The 13,165-nt window shown below is 36.9% G+C and overlaps 1 protein-coding gene across 1 annotated transcript in view; it reads right to left on the bottom strand.

The window, feature by feature from the left end:
- Nucleotides 1–13,165, bottom strand: part of TTLL7 (tubulin tyrosine ligase like 7) — a 115,407-nt gene that overhangs the window by 62,599 nt on the left and 39,643 nt on the right. Inside the window, exon 8 of the mRNA XM_007449047.1 lies at nucleotides 8,655–8,813. Coding sequence (XP_007449109.1) covers nucleotides 8,655–8,813 — 159 coding nt within the window. The remainder of the gene's footprint in view (nucleotides 1–8,654; nucleotides 8,814–13,165) is intronic.

Here is a 13,165-nt window from a genome sequence, read left to right as displayed (position 1 = left end):
AGAAAAACTTAATTCAATTAACATTTTGGATTTTTTCTTTAAGTTTTATGAGAAAGGTAAAGAAAAAAATAAAAGAAAAATCACAAATGGCTGACAGAAGAAATGCTGAAAATTAGGGTTCCATCCAGCCCAAGTTCTATTCTATAACGTGGATGGCTTCTTTGGTTCTCATTTACTAACCCAACTGTAAAACAAACAAAACCCACAAGTGTTAGAGTCTTAAAGCTCAGCAGCTTGTAAATGCGTACAAAAAGGAAAATTATTAGAAAGCAAATTAAATTAATAAATACTATTTATTAACCATCCAAATCACAGTTTTATTATCAAGATAAGCACAATCATTTCATGCACACATAAAAGTTTCCATAATAGATTCTGTGCTCCTAAATTAATGCTGTTTCCTCTGACCAGTAACTTCTCCCAGCCCCAGCCCCTACCCCACTTTCTACCACCTTAAATACTCTTCTCAGGTGTTCCCTCTTCTGCAAAGACATTTTTTTAACTCGCAAATATACATACGTACACAGAGAGATTAATCCCTCTGTTTGTGCTGGCTCCTTATTCCCTACTTATACTTGTAAATACTAGCATAAACACATATCTGAGTCCCCACTAGACCAGGACAACCTTATTTTTCTTCTATCTCCACCATCTGGCCCAATGATTTGTTGAAATTAATTCAAGGATACTTAAAATACTAGCATTATATTTATACTCCACTCAATTTCCATGTTTTTCCCTGAAAATGTTTTCTATGATTGAAAATTTCTGCAATTTGCCACTACGAATCATTGCCTGCAATTATTCCAGTTAACTAAAAGTTAACATGTTCAGAGGCACTCTCTACCTAATTCCACTTGATGGCGCCAAAAGGTTTTTACCAATGTATATTAGAAGTACTACGATTGCAGCTGGGAGAAAATACAAAGGAAGATCTAAATAAGATTCTTTAAACTGTTTTGATATAATAAATGTTCATTACCCACAGCTGTTGGTTATTGCGGCGTTTTTAAATGGTTATGATTGATCTGAAAATGATGAAAGAATGAATAGAAAATGAAAAGTTATTGTGGAGTTTTTTAATGGTTCTTATTGATCTGGAAATGATGGAGAAAATAAAGTATAAAGAAACATGAATGTAAACAATAGTATTTCTGAGCCTTTAAAAAATACAGAACGATTTAGTCAATTCTGATCTACCAAGCTTAATGGTAAGCTCCAGTTAGGCAAGTGCTTTTAAAAACAGGTAAATAAAATATCTATAAAATCATTATTCCTTGCTATGCTTTCAGTTCTACTTCATGCTTACTGCCTTCAGTTCTTTCCCACTCCATCAAGGATAAAAGACAAGCAACAGGGGCAGAAAAAAAAATACAGGTAAAAACAGGAAAGGAAAGTAAGAAGAGGAAAACAGCAAAAATAAAGGAAGAAAATGTTAGGCCTTAGGTGAAGGGCCATAGTCCAGTCAAGTGCTTTCATATCCAAGGAACAGAGGAAGCAAAATGATAATCAAAATTCTTCACATTTATCATATTTCTAGGACCCAGGCAGGAGCAAAATTTGAATACCTGACAGAACTGTATTTGATTGTAAATATAATACACATTATTTGCTCATAGTAGATTCAACACACACACAAATGAAACCAGTAGCCCTCAAACTGGAAAAGTGTTCTTTCCTAAAAATATATTTTGAGTGTCTTGATCTCACCTATCACTCATTCAATTTGCTTTTGCAAACCTTGATATTACAGATGTAACTTCTAACTTCTAAATCATTAACAAAAAAAGAGATAACCAGCTTACAGTGACAGGTAATTGTTGGTGATATCTTCTATAGTAATACTTTCCTTAAAATGTAACTAATCTAGTAAACACTGTTTAGGTAGGTGTTATTTTCTTGACAAAGTTTCCTAAACACAGTATTCTGTGGCCATGTGATCTATGACCATGGAGCTCGATGATCAGAGCCACATACTCTATGATCAGTGAACTTAGGGGAATTGCTGGATGTGGTACTGTGTGACATCTAAGGTTTCTTCTGTATACAATATAAATACAAACATGACTGAAAAGGTACAAAAATCTTAGACATTATTTTTATTTTGCCTTTATATTATTCTATATTTTCCAAATGATCTTTTATAATGGAAGAAAAATAATGACGACTCTGACCAAACCAGGGTCTGGCAGCAAACCCAAAGACACAGTTGACAGGCTAGACATGAGGGGAGCCCCAGGCATGTAATATGGCCTTAAAGGAGAATTCATGTCATGTGGGGTAAGTATTAACTACTGACTAATGAACTAATTGGAGCCTCTCTCCTCCTAGAGAGTTTGAAGGGGAGACACACTGAAGGCAGGGAGCTGCAGTCCTGCACGAAGAGGAGAGACAACAACCAGAAGTCATGAAGTGGTAGAGCTGTGAGGCTGAGAAAATAGTGGAAAGAGTAGACAACAAATCAGTAAAAGCAGATCCATGCGTATATGCAAAATACCTAACCTAGAAATTCACCCAGTGCTAATATGGGAAAAGTAAGATTAAATAGACTGACCCACTATCGGAACTGTTCTATTCCCTGAATGCTCATTCTCTTCCTCCCACATACTCTATTCAGGCTTCTTTCTGCTCAGTTAATGAAACAACTGTGCCAAGTACACATGTAAAAAACATTTGTTTTAGTACATAAGAATAGGGATCACGGGGGCCCTGAACCAAGATGGCAGAGTAGAAGGATGTGCTCTCACTCCCTCTTGCGAGAACACCAGAATCACTACTAGCTGCTGGACAATCATCAACAGGAAGACACTGCAACTCACCAAAAAAGATAGCCCACATCCAAAGACAAAGGAGAAGCCACAATGAGATGGCAGGAGGAGCGCAATCGCAGTAAAATCAAATCCCATGACTGCTGGTGGGTGACTCACAGACTGGCGAACACTTATACCACAGAAGTCCACCCACTGGAGTGAAGGTTCTGACCCCACCTCACGCTGCCCAACCTGCGGATCCACCAATGGGAGGAGGAATTCCTAGAGAATCAGACTTTGATGACTAGCAGCACTTGATTGCAGGACTTCGACAGGACTGGGGGAAACAGAGACTCCACTCTTGGAGGGCACACACAAAGTAGTGTGCACATCGGGACCCAGGAGAAGGAGCAGTGACCCCAGGGGAGACTGAACCAGACCTACCTGCTAGTGTTGGAGGGTCTCCTGCAGAGGTGGGTGGTGGCTGTGGTTCACTGTGGGGACAAGGACACTGGCAGCAGAAGGTTGGGAAGTACTCCTTGGCATGAGCCCTACCAGAGTCTGCCACTAGCCCCACCAAAGAGCCCATGTAGGCTGCAGTCTTAGATTGCCTCAGGCCAAAAAACCAACAGGGAGGGAACCCAGCCCCACCCATCAGCAGTAAGGCAGATTAAAGTTTTGCTGAGCTCTGCCCATCAGAGCAACAGTCAGCTCTACCCACCACCAGTCCCTCCCATCAGGAAACTTGCACAAGCCTCTTACATAGCCTCATCAACCAGAGGGCAGACAGCAGAAGCAAGAAGAACTACAATCCTGCAGCCTGTGGAACAAAAACCACATTCACAGAAAGACAGACAAGATGAAAAGGCAGACAGCTACGTTCCAGATGAAGGAACAAGATAAAACCCCAGAAAAAGAACTAAATAAAGTGGAGATAGGCAACATTCCAGAAAAAGAATTCAGAATAATGAGAGTGAAGATGATCTAGAACCTTGGAAAAAGAATGGAGGCAAAGATAGAAAAGAGGCAAGAAATGTTCAACAAAGATCTAGAAGAATTAAAGAACAAACAAACAAAGATGAACAATACAATAACTTTAGTGAAAAATACACTAGAAGGAATCAATAGCAGAATAACTGAGGCAGAAGAATGGATAAGTGACCTGGAAGACAGAATGGTGGAATTCACTGCTGCGGAACAGAATAAAGAAAAAAGAATGAAAAGAAATGAAGACAGCCTAAGAGACCTCTGGGACAACATTAAACACAACAACATTTACATTGTAGGGGTCCCAGAAGGAGAAGAAAGAGAGAAAGGACCAGAGAAAATATTTGAAGAGATTATAGTCAAAAACTTCCCTAACAAAGGAAAGGAAATAGCCACCCAAGTCCAGGAAGCACAGAGAACCCCATACAGGATAAACCAAAGGAGAAACATGCTGAGACACATAAAATCAAACTGGCCAAAATTAAAAACAAAGAAAAATTATTGAAAGCAGCAAGGGAGAAATGACAAAAAACATACAAAGAAACTCCCATAAGGTTAACAGCTGATTTCTAAGCAGAAACTCTACAAGCCAGAAGGGATTAGCATGATATACTTAAAGTAATGAAAGGGAAAAACCTACAACCAAGATTAGTCTACCCAGCAAGGATGTCATTTGTATTCGATGGAGAAATCAAAAGCTTTACAGACAAGCAAAAGCTAAGAGAATTCAAAACCACCAAACCAGCTCTACAACAAATGCTAAAGGAACTTCTCTAAGTGGGAAACACAAGAGAAGAAAAGGACCTACAAAAACAAACCCAAAACAATTAAGAAAATGGTCACAGGAACATACATATCGATAATTACCCTAAACATGAAAGGATTAAATGCTCCAACCAAAAGACACAGGCTCACTGAATGGTTACAAAAACAAGACCCATATATATGCTGTCTACAAGAGACCCACTTCAGACCTAGGGACACATACAGACTGAAAGTGACGGGATGGAAAAAGATATTCCATGCAAATAGAAATCAAAAGGAAGCTGGAGTAGCAACAATCATATCAGGTAAAATAGACTTTAAAATAAAGAATGTTACAAGAGACAAGGAAGGACATTACATAATGATCAAGGGATCAATCCAAGAAGAAGATATAATAACTATAAATATATATGCACCCAACATAGGAGCACCTCGATACATAAGGCAGCTGCTAACAGCTATAAAAGAGGAAATCGACCATAACACATTAAGAGTGGGGAACTTGAACACCTCACTTACAACAATGGACAGATCATCCAAACTGAAAGTAAATAAGAAAACACAAGCTATAAATGACACAATAGACCAGATACATTTAATTGATATTTATAGGACATTCCATCTAACAACAGGAGATTACACTTTCTTCTCAAATGGGCACGGAACATTCTCCAGGATAGATCACATCGTGGGTCACAAATCAAGCCTCGGTAAATTTAAGAAAATTGAAATCATATCAAGCATCTTTTCTGACCACAATGCTATGAGATTAGAAATCAATTACAGGAAAAAAAAACGTAAAAAACACAAACACACGGAGGCTAAACAATACGTTACTAAATAACCAATAGATCACGTAAGAAATCAAATAGGAAATCAAAAAATACCTAGAGACAAATGACAATGAAACACGATGATCCAAAACCTAGAACTGCAAAAGCAGTTCTAGCGGGAAGTTTATAACAAGTCTACCTCAAAAAACAAGAAAAATTTCAAATAAACAACCTAACCTTACACCTAAAGGAACTAGAGAAAGAAGAACAAACAAAACCCAAAGTTAGCAGAAGGAAAGAACTCATCAAGATGAGAGCAGAAATAAATGAAATAGAAACAAAGAAAACAAAGCAAAGATCAGTAAAATTAAAAGCTGGTTCTTTGAGAAGATAAACAAAATTGATAAACCATTAGCCAGACTCATCAAGAAAAGAAGGGAGAGGACTCAAATCAATAAAAACAGAAATGAAAAAGGATAAGTTACAACAGACACCACAGAAATACAAAGCATCCTAAGAGACTACTACAAGCAACTCTTTGCCAGTAAAATGGACAACCTGGAAGAAATGGACAAATTCTTAGGTATAAACTTCCAAGACTGAACAAGGAAAAAACAAAAAATATGAACAGACCAATCACAAGTAATGAAATTGAAACTGTGATTAAAAATCTTCCAACAAAGAAAAGTCCAGGATCAGATGCCTTCACAGGTGAATTCTATCAAACATTTAGAGAAGAGCAAACACCCATCCTTCTCAAACTCTTCCAAAAAATTGCAGTGTGAGGAACAGTCCCAAACTCATTCTATGAGGCCACCATCACCCTGATACCAAAACCAGACAAAGATACTACAAAAAAAGAAAATTACAGACCAATATCACTGATGAATATAGACACAAAAATCCTCAACAAAATACTAGCAAACAGAATCCAACAACACATTAAAAGGAGCATACAACATGATCAAGTGGGATTTATCCCAGGGATGCAAGGAGTCTTCAACATATGCAAATCAATCAATGTGATACACCATATTAACAAATTGAATAACAAAAACAATATGATCATCTTAATAGATGCAGAAAAAGCTCTTGACAAAATTCAACACCCATTTATGATAAAAACTCTCCAGAAAGTGGGCATAGAGGGAACCTACCTCAACATAATAAAGGCCATATACGACAGACCCACAGCAAACATCATTCTCAATGGTGAAACACTGAAAGCACTTCCTCTAAGATCAGAAACAAGACAAGGATGTCCACTCTCACCACGATTATTCAACATAGTTTTGGAAGTCCTAGCCTCGGCAATCAAAGAAGAAAAAGAAATAAAAGGAATCCAAATTGGAAAAGAAGAAGTAAAACTGTCACTGTTTGCAGATGACATGATACTATACCTAGAGAATCCTAAAGATGCCACCAGAAAGCTACAAGAGCTAATCAGTGAATTGGGTAAAGTTGCAGGATAGGAAATTAATGCACAGAAATCTCTTGCATTCCTATACACTAATGATAAAAAATCTGAAAAATAAATTAAGGAAACACTCCCATTTACCAATGCAACAAAAAGAAAAAAATACCTAGGAATACACCTACCTAGAGAGACAAAAGACCTGTATGCAGAAAACTATAGGACACTTATAAAAGAAATTAAAGAAGATACCAACAGATGGAGAGATATACCATGTTCTTGGATTGGAAGAATCAATATTGTGAAAATGACTATGCTACCCAAAGCAATCTACAGATTCAATACAATCCCTATTAAATTACCAATGGCATTTTTTACGGAACTAGAACAAAAAAATCTTAAAATTTGTATGGAGACACAAAAGACCCCGAATAGCTGAAGCATTCTTGAGGGAAAAAAACAGAGCTGGAGGAACGAGACTCACTGACTTCAGACTATACTACAAAGCTATAGTAATCAAGACAATATGGTACTGGCACAAAAACAGAAACATAGATCAATGGAACAATACAGAAAGCCCAGAGATAAACCCACACACCTATGGTCAACTAATCTATGAAAAAAGAGGCAAGGATATACAATGGAGAAAATACAGTCTCTTCAATAAATGGTGCTAGGAAAACTGGACAGCTACATGCAAAAGAATGAAATTAGAACACTCCCTAACACCATACACAAAAATAAACTCAAAATGGATTAAAGACCTAAATGTAAGACGTGACACTGTAAAACTCTTAGAGGAAAACATAGGCAGAACACTCTATGACATAAATCACAGCAAGATCTTTTTTGACCCACCTCCCAAAGAAATGGAAATGAAACCAAAAATAAACAAACGGGACCTACTGAAACTTCAAAGCTTTTGCACAGCAAAGGAAACCACAAACAAGACAAAAACACAGTCTTCAGAATGGGAGATAATATTTGCAAACGAATCAATGGACAAAGGAAATTGATCTCCAAAATATATAAACAGCTCATGCAGCTCAATATTAAAAAAACAAACAACCCAATCCAAAAACGGCAGAAGACCTAAATAGACATTTCTGCAAAGAAGACATACAGATGGCCAAGAGGCACATGAAAAGCCGGTCAACATCACTAATTATTAGAGAAATGTAATTGCAAAACTACAATGAGGTATCACCTCACACCAGTTAGAATGGGCATCATCAGAAAATCTACGAAGAACAAATGCTGGAGAGGGTGTGGAGAAAAGGGAACCCTCTTGCACTGTTGGTGGGAATGTAAATTGATACAGCCACTATGGAGAACAGTATGGAGGTTCCTTAAAAAACTAAAAATAGAATTACCATATGATCCAGCATTCCCACTACTGGGCATATACCCAGAGAAAACCATAATTCAAAAAGACACATGCACCCAATGTTCATTGCAGCACTATTTACAATAGCCAGGTCATGGAAGCAACCTAAATGCCCATCAACAGACGAATGGATAAAGAAGGTGTGGTACATATATACAATGGAATATTACTCAGCTATAAAAAGGAACGAAATTGAGTCATTTGTTGAGACGTGGATGGATCTAGATACTGTCATACAGAGTGAAGTAAGTCAGAAAGAGAAAAACAAATATTGTATATTAACGCATATATGTGGAAACTAGAAAAATGGTACAGATTAACTGGTTTGCAGGGCAGAAATTGAGACACAGATATAGAAAACAAACATATGGACACCAAGGGGGGAAAGCCGCAAGGAGGGTGGGCATGGTGGTGTGCTGAACTGGGTGATTGGGATTGACATGTATATACTGATGTGTATAAAATGGATGACTAATAAGAACCTGATGTATAAAAAAATAAAGTAAATAAAATTCAAAAAAAAAAAAAAAAAAAAAAAAAGAAGAGGGATCAGTTCTCTTCTTAAAGAAACGCCTTACCTCCAGAAGCCACGGCTTTAGTTTTCTATCCAACAAAATATCAAATCCCAGGACTTCGAAGCAGACACTTTCACTTCCTGGAGGTTGACCAGGTCTGCACATTCGATATGCATGCAGGACATGAGGTTCTGCTACAATCAGAGTCTTTACCACCAATTCCTGTAAAAATTGCCATTTAAAAAAAAAGATGAAAAGCCTTATTTCTTTGTATCTCATTTACATACATGGAAATCAGGCCTGGACTTACAGACTAGCATCCTGACCAGGTTCACAAAGCTCTGTGGCATCTAACCCCTGCCACTGCTCTGACTTCATCTCATCCAACTCTCCCCCTGCCCACTGTGCTCCAGCCATGCTCCTCTTCTCTAGGCCTCTCACACTAGCTGATCTCTCTTCCTGGAACCCTGTTCCCCTAATATTCCCATGTCTGGCTCCTTGATACTCAGAGAGTCCTTCCCTGACCCCTGAGTCAAAAGTAGGCACCCATACATCATTCATTACTGTGTCACTACACAGCATAGGACCAGCTGATCTTTTTTTTGTTAAAACAGAGTCCTTGTCTGTATTATTTACAACCCCATTCCCAGTGCTTAACAATAGTGCCTGGCATTTAGTAAATGCTCAAGATCACCTGTGAACAAATAAAAGTTTATGAATGCGGCTTGTATTTGTTAAATAAGGTAGGATCACATGCTTGCCTTCTCAGAAACCATGCAGAAGGCGAGGGGATGGGAGGGAAGACAATTCCAAGGAGAGTAAACTATTTCACAAACAACATTATAGAACCTCCACTTAGACAAAGCCTGAAAGGCCAAGAGGACAGAATCTAGGAGAGTTGGGTTTCTCTGTGCAGTGATGATTCTGTTGTTCATAAAGTTTATCTGAAATCAGAGTACTGCCAATTAACAAACTAGCTGTCAACATTTTCTGTGAGAACACATAATACTACTAGGGTGAGTTACTAATGCTAATAAAAGAAAAAGTTGGTTTACCAAAGTTTGAGAACAAGCTATGGATTGTGGAAAAGCTGTCTCGCTGGTTTTTGCTTAGAATATACTGTCTTTTTAACTCCCATTCTACAGGTACAGGCAATATAGCATGGCAGTTAAGAAAATGGCTCCAAAGTTGACTTTCTGGCTTTATCCCAGGCTTTGCTACTTGTTAGATGTGCATCCTCAGTCATGTTGCTTAAACTTTGTCTCATTTTTCTAAAATGTAAACTGGCAATAGCAATAATACCTGTTGCAAAAGACTTACGGAAGGACAAAATGAGACTCCATGTAAAACTCTTAGCATAGTGCCTAGAACAGAGTAAACCGTCAAGAGGGGTTAGTAACTTAACTACTATTGTTATATTTATTCTATTATTCTTCTGGAATTCTACCTCATATATCTGGTCAGACACGAACATTCAGCTGCCTGGTGGGAGCAGTATTTATTATGAGAGAAAGAAATGGAAGATGAAGTTAACCTCGCTGTTACCAAGAATCCCAACCCAGAACGTATTTGGGGATATCAGAGATGCCACAAGAGGCTGTTCTTAGAAAATTCTATTCAAAATAACAAATGCGTGGTAGCACCACAGTATATGAGGATAAAAAAGAAAAGTCCACGTTATATAAATCTTGAGATATTACTGAAATCACCTGAGTAGGAAAAAAAGTTAAAACCTTGACTAGTAAGTGTCTATGTGAAACAAGATAGGTGGGGAGATGGGGGGGGCAGAGTGAGGGGGAATGAATATTTAGACTCTGGATTACAAATCTGTGTTTTTACTACATAAAAACAGCACACTTTTAGGAATGCAGAGGCAAGATTGCAGGTATATGTGAAATCAGTAATGACACAACCAAATACAAATTCCACTAATCAAATCAAATTCCACTAATGCCTTTGAGAATTTCCAACATTGCTTTGAAAGACGATTTTGTAGATTTGTACCTAAAGTATATAAAGAGCATTCATTAAGGATGATCTTGAGTGATTAAAGTCATTTTTAACCTCCATGGCCTGCTTTTCTATTGATTTCTTATTTATTCTTGACCAGCACAAAAGCATATATATCTGTTCTTCATAGAAGGTATTGCTGAATGTTAGTTTTCATATGCAGACAGCTACTTTTTAGAGAAATTACCATCAATAAAGTAGTCACCGAAAAAAAGTTCTAAGTGAAATTCATGAAATTAGTAAACTATTAAGATAAAAATTTATTGCACAATTGCCTTCTTCATCTCCTCTTATTCTCTTTTGATACTATCCTATTGATTCACCTTCAACAGACATCTGTAAGTACATGCAATTCTTAACAAGGAAGGCAAATTTTAAAAGAATTACATAAGTGCAGATAGTTTGACAAGATAATTGTAAGAAGGTACTTGGAAAAGTTAATGTTATTAATTATTTATTAATTGGTTACTTATAGATTTATTAATATACATTTTAACTAACGTAGGCAAGAATGATGCAAAATTTACCCATTTATAGAAATGATCATGCAATGTATCAGAGCTTAATAGGCCGGCAATTGCTATGTTCAGGTAATATCTGAAAATTATATTTTAAGCTCTGAGGAGTTAATTTCCATACTCTTATTAGTATTAGTCTTAGTTGTATACCTTGTCCTAATTCAATTATGTGGGGAAAGTACCACTTAAAACCCATGTCTGTAAAGCTAATGATATCCATTTTTCTCTCTGACTGATTCTCTCCGTACATTCCTCACCAAGGCAACCCAACAGATTCCACCTTTTCACAAAGACTTCCCTGAACAATCATACTCATAAGAAGTGAAGAATCTGGTAAAGAAAAAGAATACCAGAGGGCATCTAAAACTTTCTTGGTCTCACTGAGCTAGTCACCAAATGACCTATTCATTAAATCATCCAGGTATCACCAAGTAGATCTTCCATCATTGAGCTATTGCATCAAAATTGCAAATTTTACCACTTTGATGTTTCTGACCCACATGATAGTAAACTATCATTATTAGAATATTTTTTGGAATTTCAAAAAAACTGGCCTTGATAAAGTAAATAAATAAATAAACGGCATTGTTGGAATCAAATTTCTTGTTTGGATGTATCAATATTTAGTCTCTCAGGGAGACATAAAAGAAAGTTAACAAGTTGGTGAGAATCTGACCAAATCCAAATGACAAACTTTAAAATTTGACGGAACCCCTAAATTTTTAAAATTTTTGAATTTGTTGCCATTTATAAATCAGGAGACTTAGGGCATCTATTGACAAATTAGAGAATTAGGCACACCGGGCCCAAAATACCACATGGCATCAATAGGCTGGTGCTGAGTGATATCTATCCTCTTTAGACCGCTTACGCTCCTCAAATGACCACCGTTCTCAGCCTGCCCTATTTTCTTCTATCCAGACTACTTAACTCCTTTTTACTTGTCTGACACCTAAGTATCCTCCGGTTTACATTCTGTGAGACAGAAAATAAGATTTTTTAAAAGATTTAAACTAACAAAACACTAAGAAAAGGAATAAATATAATGATGCTGATTTTTTTCTCTGATTTTCTCAAGAGAACCAAGTTCAACCAACAATGAACTTTCACATCCATTTTCCATGATATTTTTATTTAAATATATATTACTTGTCCCAGAAGTCAAATTGAATAGCCCTAATCATGTTAAGTATTTTCAACATACTCTTCTTAACTATGAATACCATTTTAATATTTCTGCTAGGATTAATAAAAGGGTCTGTTTCACCAAGGTTATCTTCTCATACGTGTTTCCTTTTCTCTCTTTACCCTTACCATTTGGAATTTCATCTACTGCCATGGCTTTAATTATCCATTACACCTCATACATACACTTTTAACTGCCTGCTCGACTTTTCTACCTGAGAGAGCATTTCAAGTTTAACATATCGAAAGTAGAATTCATCATAGCCTCATGGACTTTTAAAAAACTGAGTTCAGGTGTCAATACCTCCAGGAAGTCCTGCTATGCCCATCCACTCAAAGCTACTATATGTGGTCTTCCTCTACAACCCCACAGAATCCAATGTATGCCTCTGTTTTTTTACTTGCTACATTGCATTTCATTAACAATTTACATGCAAGTGTTCCCTACCAAACTCTTGAGTTTTTTGAGTCTTGGAGCTGTATCTTATAAATCCTCAAATTATCAGCCAGGGACAGGCTTATATTATGGGTTCAATAAATGTTTACTGAATAAATGAATAAATGAACTAACAAATAAGTGAATAGAACTCTTTTCTCTCATCTGCAAAACTAAGCTTTACATCTTCTCAAAATAAATTCCTTCCTATTCTATTTCAAATAATGCCACACCCATTCTCCTTATAATTATTCCTCAAAACTGCAGAAGAATATCTGAATACTTCTTCCCCCCCTCCCCATTCTAAACATTCAGTTAATCTCAAGGTCTATGTTATTGTCACCTCTTTTATTGTGGTTCCATTCAGGCCATTCTTTTCCCTGAAACTACTCCCAAATGCCCTCCTCTACCTACTTCTGGTCTTC

The sequence above is a fragment of the Lipotes vexillifer genome, unplaced genomic scaffold (genome assembly GCF_000442215.2).
Source record: "Lipotes vexillifer unplaced genomic scaffold, Lipotes_vexillifer_v1.1 scaffold186, whole genome shotgun sequence".
Taxonomy (NCBI): domain Eukaryota; kingdom Metazoa; phylum Chordata; class Mammalia; order Artiodactyla; family Lipotidae; genus Lipotes; species Lipotes vexillifer.
Note: the sequence above shows the minus strand (reverse complement) of the source record. Positions and strands in the feature narration are given on the sequence as shown.